Source organism: Rhipicephalus microplus, chromosome 1 (assembly GCF_043290135.1).
Source record: "Rhipicephalus microplus isolate Deutch F79 chromosome 1, USDA_Rmic, whole genome shotgun sequence".
Lineage (NCBI taxonomy): Eukaryota > Metazoa > Arthropoda > Arachnida > Ixodida > Ixodidae > Rhipicephalus > Rhipicephalus microplus.
Window position 1 is genome coordinate 254,689,739 of NC_134700.1, and position 18,183 is coordinate 254,707,921.

Here is an 18,183-nt window from a genome sequence, read left to right on the forward strand (position 1 = left end):
CACACGCACACGCACACGCACACGCACACACGCACACGCACACACACAGGATGGAGGGAAATTGAGACAAAGATGGTACATTGCAGTTGAGTAATTAAAAAAAACGAAAAATTTCTTTCGAGATTTTACGAGCTTCCCGTTTAAACGAATTACTCAAGAGTCCCAATCCCTTAGTTAAATCTGGTTTCAACCTCACTTATTCTGCGCACATGAGCTCACTACAGCGCATACAAATTACGTCAAGCAGTCAGGATTAATACATTTAGTTTATTTCGAGGTAGCGTTTGTGAAGTGATCCATGATTAGCGAATATATCAGCATTTGATTAACTGTATAAATTTCACCTTATAAATGTTTTGTCGTGTACCTGACGTGTTTTTTCGGTCAGCACAGGAGACGACAAGAAACCGTCCTCCCACATACTCACATGGTTGTACACAGACACACACCAGCATGCATGCATGCGCGCGTATGCGCGCGTGTGCACGCACAATGTACACACACGGAATGGTGAGATAAAATTGGCGCGGTGGGGCGCGGATGTTAAACGGAGGCAATTCCGGTTGCGTATCAGTATGTGCATCAATGATGCGGTGATTAAGGAGAGCAACACTAAAAGACACTGAATACATAAGAGAAATATACCTCAGCATCTGCTGTCAAAGTCTTCAAAGAGTATTCCACAAGATATTTCCGGAAAAACAGTGCGACAAATCACCGTGGCGCGCCTCCACACCGATGTTCAAACAAGTAATCCACCAGTGCATACAGAATTCGGTAGAAGCCGTGTCATCGCTAATTAAAAAAGGACTCATAAATTAGCCGTGAAAGGTGCGACTCTCCTAACTACAATTTCAAAAGCAATTGGCAACCTCTTGACCAGGATCGGCGAGCCGCAACTGCTGGTGGGGCCCTGGACTATGCGCTCCACCCACGGTAACCAGCTACATCGCCTTGTGTTGATCGAAGTTTTCTTTCGTTCTCTCTCTGTATTGGCGTGGTGCTGTCAAATTGTAACAGCATGGAACCGCACCGACTCGTTCGAATGTCTACACGGCTATGTGATCGATGATTGCTTTTTTTAACGGAGTAGCCCAAGTTTGCGCCCTGACAACCAGAAAATCACAAATAGGCCCAAATAAGGGCGCTGTCACAGAGGTCATTGCACGCAAGGCGTGAAAATTTATGCTTTCATAGCTCGTTGGAGGAAAGTGTGAAGTGAGGCAATAGCACTAACGTATTTTTGAGTGGAAAGTGATAACAAGAAATAAAGAAGTAAGCCTCATTCGGCCTAGACTTTTTTTTGCGACGCATGTACGCAAGAAGCAATGCTGTAGTTGAAGCGTGACTTTCCATATTCAGAAAATGGCGTTGCTTTGTAGGGATGTCTCGAAAAAGTGGGAGCAAGGAATTGCCTGTAATCGGCTTAGGCACGCCATGCCGTTTCGAAATGACGGCGTATGTATAGACTGCGACCGTGTGGGTTGCGCAGATATGAAACTGCTGTTCGTATAGAAAGCTTGGAGCCTGACAAAAAAGAAAAAAAAACTGCGTTGTTTTTTTATTGACACCATCAGCCTATTATGTTCCAGAGCCATAGACGTCTAGCTGCCCCACCAGGGCGGGTTTTCCTCGTAGGTTTGTGTAAACCATAGGGCTTCGCAATGAAAACATGACGTGTCCTGCTCGTTTTCTTCACACCTTTAATCGGTTCAAACAGCAGAAGTATAGCTTGATATCTTATTGTGAAAGCTTACTAAGCTATAGGAAGATATTTCAGCAAAGCAAGTAAAACAAAAACTTAAAATGACCCATTTTAAAGATAATTTACGCAAGTGCAAACGACGCCTGCGACAATACTGAAAAAGGCGCCTATTCTTTGAATCAGTCGGAAAGGAATTTCAAACACGTTGTTTATTATATAGCTTCCAATTGATGCTTCGTAGCGCAAACTTCCTTTTCCCTCAACGCCTTTTTAGTATACTTTTGTTCGAATATTTCTTCAAAAATTGCGAGGTAGCACGAAGTGAATTTCCAATGAAAGGAGCCTTTCTTTGCTGAAATTTCAATAAATTTTGGATCAGCAAAAATAAGGCTATAGTGAAATACAAGCCGTAATCTTATACATAAAATTACATCGCGATACGCATTCACTTAGCTCGCCAGAAATTTTTTCGCGTCGTGGGCTGAAGCGTCAAGCGATTGCTGCAAGTCCGGACACACCAGGGAGATCTCACAGAAAAGTTCCGAATGGCACTAGAAGATTTTTCGTCCAACACAACAGCGCTTCTGACTAGACGCGGCTCTGCTTGTCATATTTTGTCTGTTTCATGCAATGATCACAGACGTTCTATCCCAGCAGAGTTCGCGGAAATATATGTCGCGGATACCTGAGCGCTTTCTGTTACGACGTCTGACTGCTTTGGCCAGAAAAAACAAAAACAAAAAACAACGCTCTCTGTCCTCTATTTTCCACGTCCCCACAGGTGACAGTTCCATAAGGCCCTCGAGATTAAGAGTTCTTTTTTTGTTGTTGTCGTTGAAAAGGCAACGGGATCCCGTTCTTCAGACTGCAAATAATTGGCTGAGTTACGGGTTGTTTTAGAAGCATTCTTTTTCATTTAACAGAACCAGTTTTACAGCACGAGCGTATTTTTTTCTACTGCTGTCAAAACATGCTGTCACTAATTCCGGTAACAGGGAGGCAATCGCTGAACTGATTCTAAGTACTGACTTGTCAGCCCTCTAAGCGCACCACGAAAGTACGGACAATTCAATGTTGGTTCGTTTTGGGCTCCAGTGTACGCCAGCTGTGGTCCACGGAATGAGGCAGAGTGGAGAGCTGAGAAAAAAAAAGGCTGATCCTCTTATAGAGGAATCAGTATAGCAGTAAAGTGAAACGTGTCTTTACAGAGGTAGTTGAGCGTTTATTGTGCATTGTTTCAGCAACAGCAACAAATCGCAAAGTCGCGCGTTATAGAAACGGCAAGCAGCTCGAAGTTTGCAGCGCACACCTCAAGCAGTACGCATGTGCGAAATTGGAATGTACAGGACGAGCGCGGTCTAACAAGTGTCACAGCTCGACACTTTAAGCATGCTGTTCAAACACAGAGAAAGAAGCACGAAACGAGCGCACAAGTATACACGGGACCAGCGCCAACAACTGTCACAGTTCTTCCTGCATCGTGTGTCAGCAGCAGCGCGCTCTTTTCGTAAACGCTGTTCGAGGCTAGCAGTTTCGCTTGGCAGCATGCCCCGATTTGTGGTGGGCGGAATGCCCATCGGTAGTGTCAACCTTCACAACGCGTCTAGAGCCACGTGCCTTCTTCGTACAGAACGGAAATAGCGTGCTTAGTTGGCCGTGGCGTCACTTCTGGCACTACCGAGCGATTGCACGCAATGTCCAATCATGTGGGCTGATGGCAGTGATGCGGGTGGTGGCAGTGATGTATCTTTTCGCGCTACATTTACGTTATGTGATGTACGAGTTAGCAAAGCGGGTGTGTTGATGTGCTACCTGTTGCTAGGCAACGCGATTTACGACGCGAAAGTTTTTGTTCTCATTGGACAGATTAGGACGGGCTTAAACAACTCTGTTCGTTAAAAAAAAAAAACAAAGTATTAGATAGGGCTCATTCGGGAACACCTTTACAACCGTACGGCATAAGTGATTATTCAGCATAAATCTGGCACGATTTCTTACCTCCATGCCTGACGTAGGCTGGCTTGGAAACCTCGTCAGCGTTCTTAGTAGACAGGAGCAGCATGAGTGCCTCGACGCTAGGCTCGACCACCCTGGATGCGAGGCTCTTGTAGTCGACGAATGGGTCGAATGTGGCCGGCAGCCCGTGGAACCACAGGCTAGGGCCTCCCTTGTTGAACCACTGACTCATCCAGTCGACCAAGGAATCGCTTCTGGTCACACGCAAGATGGTCTTGTTGTCCGTGCGCAAGTCAGTGGTCACCTGTGCCAAGCCGGTACAGACCACAGAATGAAGGCGTCACAAAATATTTGGCAGCACTGAATTACATCCAATGTTCCAAAAGGGGTGCTAATTAAACATGCCCTGTTTGAATCTGCAGTGAGATCTTGTTCATATAATTTTAGTCCTGGCCAGCGTTCTTCGGAAGTAATGCATTTTTCATGCAGTTAATATTGTATTCGTGCTTCAAATTGAATATACAATACGAAAGGAGACCTTGGCAGATGAATGTATAAGTCATACGTTTATTCTTCAGCATATTAGCTTAAATGCGTTCGAAAAAGCCAGGATCTGCATGTTGCAGAGCCACAGAGGTAGCAGCAGTGCTGGTTTTGTGGCTAAAATATCGTTGCCTGACAGTTTTTTTGTCACTGGAATAAAAGCGCAATGCAAATTGACCATCTACTCCAATTCTGCTCAAAAAAGTGAGTTGCTGATAGAATATACGTATTTCTTTATATTTTTTGAACCCCTTTGGCTAATACGATTTTTGCATAATGCATTTTCTTTTTAGTTTCAATGAAAAAAAAAACATAGCTACAAGATTTATCTGTACAGTGAAACTCCTCTGTATATTCGTCATTCGCGCACTTCTCATATGCACCTGATTTTCAGCACCTATACAACGACGAAATGTCAGAGAATAATTATGTGAGGAGCACTCACAGTGGATGGGATTCAGACAGAGACCAGAGACGGGGGTAGCACAGCAAACATTTTTTTTATTTTAAACACTGCCGAGCATCATGCAAAACTCACGCACTCAAAAAATACATGCAACTAAGGTGATCCCAACAATGCCCAAAAATCAAGCTCATGCAAAGAGTTCTCCTGCTTATCTCTACAGTACTTTAGCTAGCTTCATTTCGTAACTGTCATAACAGTCCGGTCTCACTGGGCTCTTGGTTGGGTGCGAAATGGAACGTCCTTTCTCGTACGATGGTCGGCGCCGAGTCTGATTCGGTGTTTCATCATCCATGCTGCGTCACGCTCACTGTCGATGCTCTCTTCTTCCCTGCGGTCATCGTTGCTCAGCAGCAACTTGACCATCAACCTTTTGCTGATTTTCCGGTAGTCATCATCGTCCGCATGGAAGCGGATGGGTTAGGCCTTGCGGGCACCTCGGTCTCTCGTTTCAAGTGTGTCTGTGGCCTATTTGACGACGTGACACTCCGGGGGCTGTCGTGCGGGCACAAGTCGTTCTGCGAGTGAAAGGGGGAGCGTTCATAGTGCTCCGGGCTCTGCTGTGACTAGGACGCTGCAAGTACATAGTAGCCTTTTCCGGCCATCGCCGAGTCCCACACAGACTCATGGTGCTCCACCTCCGGACACGACACCCGATGGTCTTTTCTTCACACTGGCTTCTTCGACCTGCTTCGAAGGGTGTTCCATAGATAGTCCTCGCTTATCTCCCGGTTGTTTCACATCACAGCTCGAGCCTCATCCCACAAGCCTTTCTGTGACCCGTCGCGTGCGTGGGCGTGGCATGGGCGCACCATCGAGTCAATTTCCGTGGCTCTGCACACCATCGCCAATTGTAGAGGTTCACCCCTTTAGGCCTGACAAGAACTTCTTCCAGCTTCCCATGCGTGGGTTCTGGCACTTCAATTTACCGAAATTTTTTGTTTTTCCTTTCGTCCTCTGGCGAACTTGTATAAGGTAGGCGGACACGCTACATCTTGGTTACAAGAGACTGGGAATCAATGGGTGAAAGAGAAAAGAGTGAACGCGAGTTTAATCAAAGTCGAAGTCAAAGTTTATTTCACCAGAAGATTGAGGATACTCTGCAAGGCTAAAAGATGCTTTAGGCCCTTTGACTTTGTCCCTGAAGACCCTTACGTGTGCAGCATACGACGTTTTCAGTAGTACAAATTGGCATAAAAGATCACACCTAAACATGAGCGAGTGATACTAGGAGACCTAGTTATCATTCGTCAAATAATAAAAGAAGCATACAGAAAGTTACAGTGGGATTCGCAGAAGCATTTAGTACAGCATAAACAACATCATAATACAAAAAGGTACTGTAATTAGAAGAAACGAACAGAATTATGTAAACCTGAAGGTTGAGAAGACGAAAAGAAGTTCCCACATTGAAAAAAAGAAAACTTGCGCAATAGAACATTCATTGTTAAGTTTATTGTGAGATATATATTGATGGTTGCGCATTTCACGAAGAGCAGCAGCGCTTCTTGAGTGGATATATATACACGAAGAGGACACGAAGATACACTTACACGAAGAGGACAAAATGTAAATAAACAGCGCATCCATTTAGAGAGGAACGTGGAGCTTCACAAAAAGGGAGCATTCAAAAGAAGGACTTTGTAAGCGAGAAAAAATGAAAACCGTGCTTAAAGCAAGTCCCACGTCGTAGTCACTATTCGCACATGTGCAAGGGGTGCATGGGATATTCCTATTTCATTTTTTTTTGTTGCGTAAACAACGTTCAGCCAAACTGTGTTGGGTGCTCACGCGCCGCAAGCAAAGTTTGCTTTATAAATACGCTCGTGTGTCGGGACAGCTGGACTAGCAATAAATAAAATAACAATAAAAAAAGTGTAACGCCTTATAGTACATCAAATAGTAGATTCAAGATGATATGGATCCAGCCAACCTCAGCGCTTCAACCGACAAGTCTTATTTCAATACGGATCAGAACTAGCGTGCTGTTTGAATTGAGAAGCTTTAATGGACGCCCAAAGTGCAACGTATAGCTTGTTGAACTAAAGTAGTTCTAGAAAAGAGAGCGGTGGGCAAATATTTATTCATATACGTAGAGATACAACGCTTTTACAAATGGCAAGGGACAAATATGCTAACAGAGTCTCACATTCCTTTAAGGTTCAAGTCTATGAAAATTGAACTTCTCTAAGAAGCAACAAAACTCGCCTGTGTGTCCGCGTATTTGAGCTTGCAATGAAAAAAAAATGATGAAGTGTAATCCTCTATAGTGCCACAAATATTATATTCAAGATTATATAGACCCAGCCAACCTCAGCGCTTCAACCCACAAGTATTATTTCAATGCGGATCAGAACTAGCGCGCTGTTTGAATTGAGAAGATTTAGACGTCCAAAGTGCAACGTATAGCATGTTGCACTAAAGGAGTACTAGAAAAACGAATGGCTCGGAAATATTTATTTATATGCCTGAAGATACGTTTTTACCAATTTGGAAGAGATGAAAATGCTACCGGAGTGTTACATTTCTTTTAATTCAAGTCTACGAAATTTGATCTCCTCTAAAAAGCATCAAAATTATTTACATGCGCAGTACTTCCTACACAAGCTACGCGCTCTATAAACAATCAGGTTTCGATGGGACGGGTTACACGTCTCAGGGAATCCCTGGTGTCCTCGCTAAATTTACGGCCACTGAGAGGTCTTTAACGTCCATTTCGATTATAAAACATCGATAGTTCGGTACACAACAACGTTTGCGGTGATCGGCTGCTGTTATTTGGCTGCTTCATTTTTTTTTCAGACTACATAGCTATAACGAGTGGCATCACTAGCGTTTTCCGAGAAGCGTAAAATTTGGACCAACGCACTTTCTGTGCTTTCAGTGCTCTTCGGTTTGCGCTTCAAGTATGAGAAGACCTACAAACAGCTGTACATTCTGATGGTATGTCTCATTAGAGAGTTTTATGGACACCATATATGTGAAAGCACTGTTACTATATCTGGCCCAATGTACACAGCATGGTTTCGAAGTCCTGTCGGCGTGCATGGCACTCCGAGATTATCGAATGTTGTTGAACAGGTGTGCCAAACATGCGGCCCACCGGTCTTTCTCTAGCGGGCTGCATATATGGCCCTCTTCGTACTATTTTATTTTATGACTTTGAGACCGACTGTGGCATTGCTAAATGGTCCTCGCATTACTTTCTCGCCTGTTGTGAATATTAAGGCTTTTATTGGGTGATCTACACAGGCGTCACTGATTCTCAGCACTTTTTTTTTTACGTAAGGCACCTTCTGCGTGCGCTCAACTTGTGGCAGCGGTGAGCTTCTGAACAGTCTCCCGCAGCAGTTCTCATGCTGGAAGTTTAAACATAACCCCGCAACAAAGAAATACAACTTCAAGATTGGCGCCCAGATTTTGATCGCTGTGAAGATCTGTAATGATGTGTTTCTGGAATTATGACGCCTAATTCCATTCAGAAATGACCCGACATGTGAGATGTGGGCAAAGCCTTTCTTCAACTGGCAATGTTAGCTGGCTTTTTGTTCATACGCCCCCCCACCTCCCTTCACCCGTAGCCTTCCCCATGCTATCCATTTCTTCCCTACACTGGCCCTTTGTGGTGCTGCATTTTGTTAAAGTCCCTATATTTATGAAGGTAGCGAAAACTGCACGCGCACCCTCTGGAGGGGTCCGAGGAACATCGCTATAGCAGACGACGCTCCGCTCGCTCGCGTACATTCTGTGGACGCTTGAAACCACTCTCAGTGCGCCATTGAATCAGTTAATTATTGCTCTTCATGGCGCGAGCTGCTCAGAAAAGTTCAGATAACTGGGACAACAACAACAACAAAAAAAACGACCGTACCATGCCTTATTTCATAAGAACCTTTAATGACTCAGTAAGCATCCGAGAAGAAATAAGATCACGAATGTTTAGAACAAATGGTCGACAATTTAGAGTAATATGTGGGAGAGCAATATACTGTTCCAGTTTCAAGAATAAGTGAAATGTGCGTAATAGGTTTTTACATGTTCATATTGGAACGTGTGGAGCGGAGCCTAGGTTGATATGTGGGGTTTAACGTCCCAAAACCACCATAGATTATGAGAGACGCCGTAGTGGAGGGCTCCGGAAATTTCGACCACCAGGGGTTCTTTGACGTGCACTCCAATTTGAGCACACGGGCCTACAACATTTCTGCCTCCATCGGAAATGCAGCCGCCGCAGCAGCCGAGTACCTTAGCCTCTAGACCACCACGGCAGGGCATATATATATATATATATATATATATATATATATATATATATATATATATATATATCCTGATGAAGGCCAGACTCTAGGCCGAAACGTCGAAATAAACCACGTTGTGACCGCTCACGGAGGATCTACTGGAGTATATATATATATATATATATATATATATATATATATATATATATATATATATATATATATATATATATATAAGTGGCTGGGGGGATAGCTGTCGTGGTAGCTCAGTGTTAGAGCATTGAACGCGTCATTCGAAGGTCGCAGGTTCAGATCCTACCCACGGCAAGTTATTTTTTCACGCACTTTTCTTTTAATTTACATTGAAATTTGGTCTAATATCTTCCCCTATACTTTCCTTGGCATTATTGTCTGTTGGATCTCATTATTATTGTGCAAAAAACACGGATAAAGAGCCCTTAGATATACACTTCTTTCCTTAATATTATATATATATATATATATATATATATATATATATATATATATATATATATATATATATATATATATCTATATATATATATATATATATATATATATATATATATATATATATATATATATATATATTCCGGCCGCGGCACGGCCTTCGTCAAAATATATATATATATATATTTTGACGAAGGCCGTGCCACGGCCGAAACGTTAGTAAAGACAATTTCCTTTTCATTTTCAAATGTGCTATCGGCCAGTTCAATTTATATATATATATATATATATATATATATATATATATATATATATATATATATATATATATATATATATATATCCTACCCACTGCAAGTTATTTTTTCATGCACGTTTCTTCACAATTAAATTACAATTAGCCTAATAACTTCCCCTATACTTTCCTTTTATTATTGTCTGTTATATCTCATTTATTATTGTGTCTAAACAAGAAAAAACGAGCCTTTAAGTTTAAGTGTACACTTGTTTCCCTTACACACACACACACACACACACACACACACACACACACACACACACACACACACACACACACACACACACACACACACACACACACACACACACACACACACACACACACACACACACACACACACACACACACACACACACACACACACACACACACACACACACACACACACACACACACACACACACACATATATATATATATATATATATGGACATGATGACAGACCTTATCCGTGTATAGGGCGAATACATACGTTGATCCAAAGTGGTGAATACGCTGTAGAGTACATGATCACAAGGTAACTGTGCATTATAGCGAATTATTTGCATAATACTCGAAGAAAGCCAGCAAAAGCACAGTACACGAGAAATAAGTAGACGCAAAGCAGTGCTTGCGTCGGCTTCTCTCTCATGTCTCATGTTTTTGCTAGCTTTCTTCAAGTATCATGAACCAAATGGCCCAGATTTCAACTTTTCGAACTCTGTAAGTTCTATATTTTATAAATTTACACTGTTGTCTAATTGCAAATGCTGATATAGCTTGTTGTGAGACGCTCGTTGTGAGAAAACATAGTCGGAGCGGCGAGTTGACAATCGCGCGACTTTCTATTTTTTTATGCTTTGGTTTATTTTGTGTGCTGAAGTCAAGCAGGAAACAAAAGAGGTAGAGGTATCACTAGAATATGAATGTAAAAAATAATAGAGATTAAGAGTTGACGAAATGTCAAGACCCTCCGTCATCTTCGCAAAAAATAAACGATTGATTAGTATTATAATAGAATATGGTAATAGTAAATTCTGTAAACTGTGTTCCAACTTGTTTAACAGTTTTAACTTCCACATGTATGATATGACTGCTCAATCGCGCAACATACGTACTTGCAGTTCTATATATTTTCGAGTTTTTGTAATTATTACTGCCCCACCGCGGTGGTCTAGTGTCTAAGGTACTCGGCTGGTGACCCGCAAGTCGTGGGATCGAATCCCGGCTGCGGCTGCTGCATTCCTGATGGAGGCAAAAAAGATGGCAGCATATCCACGTACTGAATGATGGAGAGTGGGGCGAAGCATCCGTCCGTCCATTCGTTCTTGTTTCCGTCCGTTCATGCGTCCGTCTGTGTGACTGTCCGTACGTCCACCCGCCCGTCCGTGCGTGCGTCTGTTCGTGCGTCCATCCATGCATCTGTGTGTGTCCGTTCGTCCATCTATTGAACACTCCAAGTACCACCATCTCGCATCTTTTCATCCCTTTCTTGTCAGATAGCGCTCAATGTACGTGCCACTGGCTGCTAATGAAGAATGAGAGAAAGGAGCATTCGGCTTTTAGTTAACGCGCACGCCGAGAACTTTTTATTGTTCTACAAAGCACAAGAGAAATCTCCCACCGGCGCCACCTTGCAGGTCGAAATGTAACACTTGTTACACACTATGACTACAACTACGAGGGACAAACGGGTGACGCTTTAAAGAGCTTCGACCCTAAAATTCTGTAGGCCCGTGTGCTCAGATTTTGGTGCACGGTAAAGAACCCCACGTGGCCGAAATTTCCGGAGCCCTCCACTACGGCGTCTCTCATAATCATATGGCGGTTTGGAGACGTTAAACCCCACATAACAATCAGTCATCAATCGATTATTACTAATTTATTTAAACTTAGCGTCAGCAGCATTGGTGCCGCATAGAAGAAAACTAAGACGTTTGCTCTTGACGAGGCAAGTGCTGCTACCACGGGACAGCACGCGCTGGCGTTCGAGTCGGTTCATAATATAGTTCTGATCACAGTGGTTGTGTCGGGCCCGCTTTCTGTCCGGTAAAGGCCGAGACTCCACCGGTTCGCGAGGTCGCACAACGCCACAGGGCTATTAGCTGTAGAAACCCGTCATCGTCAACATCAAAGAGAGAGAACTTAGTGAAGAATAAGGCATAGGATGGTGAAGTAGAGGAGGCAAAAGCAAATATATCAAGAAATTGATGCTGAAAGAGCTGAATCACAAGAAGTGGAAAAGATGGGGAAGTAGAAAAGTTAACTGAAAGAAAAATAAAACGAAAAGAAAATTTCCAGAATGCTTGACCTTCACCTTCAAGCGTAATCAGACTTGGTGCGCATCGCCTTCTCAACCGCGACCATCTCGGTTGACACGTAAACCGCGCAGCAAAGAAACAAACGCCTGTACACTCTTAGAATGCCCATTCTAAGCTGTGCAATACCCACTAAGCCACAATTCTTCCTCTTGCAAGTCAGCGAAAGGCCTACTACGGGTCTGTAAGACAACATGCCTACGCAGCAGCTCACTTTGTTATTGATTTTCTAGCTTATTATGATTAAATGTATGCCAGTCCTTTATAAGCGGTCGTTTCTTGCGTAATTCACAAGTTTTCAAGCCTGGAACAACTCTATGAATACGCCTCTGCCACGCAGTATTACTTGCGTTAAAAGGACACTAAAGTTCTAGAAACAATGGCTTGGTTCGCATTTAATAACTGCACTCTGAGAACTCTAGTGCCGCAAGTTTCACTGTCATAAGTTCATTATAAGCGAAAAAAAATCAAGGTTGAAGTTTCATTTTTAATTTTCGCTCCGAAATTTCCGCGTGTGACGTAGCGAGTTTTAAAATGTACTTTTGGTATTTTCGCCTCATTGGCTCAATGAAATTTTCTGAAACCTCATATGCTAGATCTGGGGCACCCAGAGAAGACAACGTAGATTATTTTTATTGAGTAGAAGCTATAAAGGACCCAGTAGACGCCTTCAAAATGCTGCACGTCACGGTGTTTGACGCAGGAATCTCACTGTAGCATTTCCACCCGTATTTCGCCCGTTTTCCGACTTACCAAGTGCCATGTCGTGCTAATAGTGGCGTTTCTTTTGGATCATGAAACCGTACTTCACTAATACGTGAAAAATTGCATTGCTCATCAGTGTTTCTTTAAGGAGACTCCTCGCACTACATATGACATTCGTACAGTGTTTATATCTCCGAGCAAGTTTCAAGCAACGACGTTGCTCAGTTTAGTAGAACACCAGCTTTCGATTTTCACTCGAACCGTAGATTGTATTGTTTATTCTATTTGAACCTATCTATATTTATCACTCAGGGACAACGCTGATTTCACTTGCAATCAACGACACCGACACCGGAATTCTGCGAAGTGAGCTCGTCTGTGTTATCACGTTAAAAAAAGAGAAAGATGACATAATGTCAAAAGCAAGATGAGAAACCGTCAGCAGAGCGAATAAAAGAAAAAACGAGCTCTCAGGCAACGTTGCACTATACGGGCTGATTTCATATAGAGTGACATCACCCGGAAACCTTAGAACGACGCTGCCAGCGCTGATGGTGTCCCGGTTGTTTATACCCAGCGACGACCTGGCAACAGCATGAACACGGAAGCTGTCGGCACGTGGCATATAAGTTTTCAAGCGGCAGTGTCGTTACCAGTTGCGCAAAGGCTGCAGTGCTGACACAGTTTTTGAACTGGTTGAACTTTCCATGCAGTGGTTGCCTCTAGCTTTCTGCACGCAGCCAACTTTATTAGGTGATGTGATTCTATATAAGCAAAAACCTTGATCGCTTTACATGTGCTCTATATAAGCAACAAAAAATGTTAAAAGTTATTAGGATTTCGGCGCAGTGCTGATTGAGTCTTACTTTAAATTGAATAACTTATGCATGCAGACATGATCATGATCATCGGCAAACATTGCGAAAACTCGGGTGCCGGTAACACGCTAAACGTAAATCGGTAAAACGGTAACGTAAAGAAGAATACGTACGAGCTAGAAGCCCCTAATGTTTGAACTCTAATAAGCTGCCACGATGTTTTGTAGCAGATCCCTTATTAGCACAAACAAGAACATTGCCAAGCAGGGATAAAACAGCAAACTGGTTGTAGCGTTGCTTTTTTCAGAGTTGTGATATCAGCGGAAATAAGGAAGCATTGTTGGGACACAAAAAGAGCTGCGAGGTAATCGCATGTTTTAGACACGATAGCGTTAACGAGCTCGTTTCGCAGAAATTCCAGCATCGGTGTCCATGTTGGCGTAGGTGTCGTTGGTTGTGGGCGAAAAATCATTTTGCGCGTGACTGAAAAATCGAGAAAGATGCAAAGAAAATAAATAAATTTCCGGGACCGGGTCAGGATTGAACGGAGACCGTTTGCGAGGCAAACATGTATTTTACCTCACAGCCACGCGACTACTTAAAAAAACACAGTAAAAATAACTTCCGCTAATTAAACCTTAAGTGAAAATAACATTCATGTTTAACAAACGCACATGCCCTGTGTACAGGCTTCACAATACAACATGCGATATTGCTGCATATTGCGTGGTACTAGTGTAGCTCACCATCGGGCGTCTGAACACTTGATTATTATAACGACTTCGCGGTTTAAAGCCGGCCCGGCACTACAATGAGCACCCACGTTACTGCGCATATTCCCTTAGGACGGTGTAGTGGGTGCATAGCAAGCTCTAAAAGATTTCACCTACGTAACTGCTCTTGGTTTAAAGCATGCTACCCATTTCACAGAATGCAGCCATATACGAAAGCTTGGCTGACACAATCATCTTTCAACTTTATCAACTCTGTATTGCAGTAATCCCTTATTTGAAACTATAGAGTAACAATATACAGTAAAATTTATTCACGAAACAGTTGAAGTGCACATTAGGGACAGAATATCGCTATTGCGTTCAACTCTAAAAAGCAAAGGTTACGTGTCGTCAATTATTTTTTAGATCAGTTTCATTTACTTGAAGTTTATGTTAATATACTGCTATCAATACTGTCATGTGTTTTCTTCCATGATTTTTTTCCTCCAATTTAACGGGACATATTTGTGTTGTTAAGTGTAACTATACAGGGTGTCCCAGATAACTTGAGCCAACAATTCGAAAATGAAAAACATTTCAGCGGCGAATTGAACCAAACGCGTACTACTCGCACTAGCCTGTAGGTATTCCGGCTATTTTTTTATTTCTCCCCAAACTAATTATCAATATATCCTAATTACCTATTTTTATTTATTGTATGGAAACCCCAAATATGAACACTGAGATGTAGAGCACTTTCAGAAACTGCCGACTGAATTGTTTCCTGTATGATACGTCTAGCGCTGTTATTTTTTCCGCGTTGTAAAGAAAGCCTATGGCAGCACTATAGCAGCGCACTCGCGGTCCGTCACATGGCTTGTTTTCACATTTCACGGGCTTTATTTCAGTGATAAAAACTCTCAGTGGTAAGTTTCGGCCATGTTTGTGGTCATCCTGCGGCATATGTGAACGCACTGCCCCACCGCGGTGGTTTAGTGGCTAAGGTACTCGGCTGCTGACCCGCAGGTTGCGGGATCGAATTCCGGCTGCAGCGGCTGCATTTCCGATGGAGGCTGAAATGTTGTAGGTCCATGTGCTCAGATTTGGGTGCACGTTAAAGAATCCCAGGTGGTAGAAATTTCCGGAGCACTCCAATATGGCGTCTCTCATAATCATATGGTGGTTTCGGGACGTTAAATCCCACATATCCATCATCAATCATCATGTGAACACAGTCTTCACCGGGATTTTTCGAATGGTCTACATCTCTTCTAACGTTCGAATTTGTATGCTTGCACCCTAAATAGAAAGCCTCTTAGGTTTTTCAATGATTCAGTAAAGCACCCGAAAAAGAGTTTTACCAATGGCAGGTAGCGGGATATACGTGATATGCTCACTGTCCCGGTTATTTGGCTGCTGTGTATACACTTGCGCACGGCCCAGGCCAGGGACTACGCAACAATTTTTGCTTTAGCGGGAATTGGCGTCCATAAATGCTACAATGGTGAGCAGGAAAGCCGAAGTATCACATCATTTCGCACAACACACCCTTGCCGTCGGCACACAGTGACATTCAATTGGTAGCCTTCGGCCATGTAATTTAGGTACATGCCCCTAGGCCTGTGCTGGTGCACTGGTGCCTGAAATCAACTGTTGTTCTTCGTTATGTATGGAGTGCATGTTGTGCTCATGACCGAACATCTGTTTTCGCCCAGCCAGGCACGCATTCTGGCACTGAGTGTCACGAAGAGCAGCTGGTCAGTGTGGCAGAACCTGTCGACAGCCTGCAAACTTGCGCGAAAAGCGTCGCAGAGGACGTGGACAAGTGAGTCTGGATTTTAGTAAAAAAAATTGAGGTGGTGTTTAAAGGGAGAACAAAAATAAAGGCCGCTGGTGAATGCCTTATTTCTCCGAACCGTGACAGCAAACTTCGCGCCCCCTCCTTGTTGAGTCACAACACGAAATTCTTTTTCAGTCACCTGTGTGGAACGCTACTTCTCAAGTCGACTGCCGTAGCACCCGTCCTGGCTTTCTCGTTCGTGTGAATCCTTTCAACTATGCACCGTGTCACCAAATGTCATCGTTTGTTAAACCAGCAACATTTGCTGGGACATAGAAGTACGGCAGGCCTGCCACGGTGGTCTAGTAGCTAAGGTACTCGGCTCCTGACCCGCAGGTAGCGGGATCAAATCCCGGCTGCGGCGGCTGCATTTCCGATGGAGGCGGAAATGTTGTAGGCCCGTGTACTCAAATTCAGATGCACGTTAAAGAACCCCAGGGTGTCGAAATTTCTGGAGCCCTCCACTACTGCATTTCTTATATTCATATGGTGGTTTTGGGACGTTGTCACAAACGACTCCAATTTTCGGATCATCCGCCGGCCCATCTTCCAAGGAAGGGTGCTTTTGTGTTGGGGGGACGACATCCGGCGACTATAACGACCCAGCGTGGCGCCGGCTCGTCTTCCCTGCCCCTGTACCGGAAGGGGCACCGGCGGTCTAAACAAGGAAAATTACTCCCAGATGAGACGGGAGCGCGCGTACGCCCCTGAAGAGGTTTGAACTGCATCTAAGAGGTTTCAACTGCATCGTCAACTGCAATAGGCAGTTGACGTACAGCCAGCAACAAGTGTGGTCGTCGGTGTCGCGAGTCTCGCGTAGGCGGCGAGCATGGAGTGAGCCGTGCAACGTATTGAGACAGCTGCAATTCCGGGCACCCTCGTCGTCTACCAAGCCGGCGAGATCGTCAGCGGCACCCGTCAACTCCCCTACGTGCACCAAGAGCTGGCCTGGTCCATATGGAAATTTTTATTGTGACTTTTTTTTAAACTGTTAAATTGTTTTAACCAGCCGGATCATCCGCCGGCCCTGTGTAGTTGTGTGCGCTGCGACGCACATAGAAATTCAAAAGCGTGACGAATGAGCATTCTGTAATTATTTTCTTGTAACCCTCTTTTACGATTTCCATCTTGTTGTTATTTTATTATTGTTTCGCATATTTGTCTTTAGTTTGTATCTTTTGTAGTGTTTTTTAGCATATTTTGTTATATAGCTGTTCTTTCCATCGCGCATCAGTGTTATTCCTCTCTGTTATTTTTGTTAACTTCTGCCTTTGCCCTTGTTTCAATTAAATGCTAGTTCGTTTTGCATAAAATCTCCGTGTCTGCTTATGAGTGCGTCGGTCAGGCCCACACATCACCACACGTGCAACCCCGCACGGGTCGACTAACCCGCAAATAAATTCGAAATGTTCCACTTCGAGGCCTTTCAGGCGTCGCAGGCCGAAGCGTAAAGTGGAAGCCTGCGAGTCTGCCGCACGTCGATGTTGGATCGGCGGGGCCTCACCCGAAGTGCGTGACATTATCTGGCCTGCACGAGTGAAGTTTTTCAACTCTGGCGAATTTCACTACAGTGACCAGTCGTTGCTGTATAAACGTGTTTTAACGCCATAGCGTTAAAAAGGTCGGGTCGCAGAAAACCAGCCGCTGGCGTCGGCCCCGTTGCTTGTGAGCGAAAAATCGTCTGTGCGTCTGTGTCAGAAAAATCAAGTTACCGAGATAGCAGCGGCAGGCCGCTTACTTGTCCTCGCGTGCGTGCGTGATCAGACTGAAAAAGCCGTGTGGTCGAAGAAAAAAAAGTGCTCAAGGTCACGAGGCGCGGTAGTTTCTTTGCCCTGCCACCATTCCCTGCTTAACTTCCAGCGCTTTCGTCGGGACGAGAGAAGAGATGACGCAACTGCAGCGTGCGAAAAACCTTTGTAACTCCACTCGCACTAGAAGGGTTCTCAAAATTTTGCGGCGTTGAATTCGTGAGGCGATAAGCTCTTCTAGTGAATTCATTCCATGATTACTTGAAAACGTGTTTCAGGGCCTTTTTAACGCATTTTATTCGACAGGTGTCACGACGAAAACGAGCCCATTCGGCGATAATAGCGCGCGCTGGTCCAATCTACTGTGTGTGTGATTGTGTGC

The 18,183-nt window shown here is 43.9% G+C and overlaps 1 protein-coding gene across 1 annotated transcript in view; it reads right to left on the reverse strand.

Annotated features, from left to right (window-relative positions):
* LOC119164578 (phosphate-regulating neutral endopeptidase PHEX-like) overlaps positions 1 to 18,183 on the reverse strand; it is a 122,951-nt gene that overhangs the window by 87,681 nt on the left and 17,087 nt on the right. Inside the window, exon 4 of the mRNA XM_075868472.1 lies at positions 3,704 to 3,965. Coding sequence (XP_075724587.1) covers positions 3,704 to 3,965 — 262 coding nt within the window. The remainder of the gene's footprint in view (positions 1 to 3,703; positions 3,966 to 18,183) is intronic.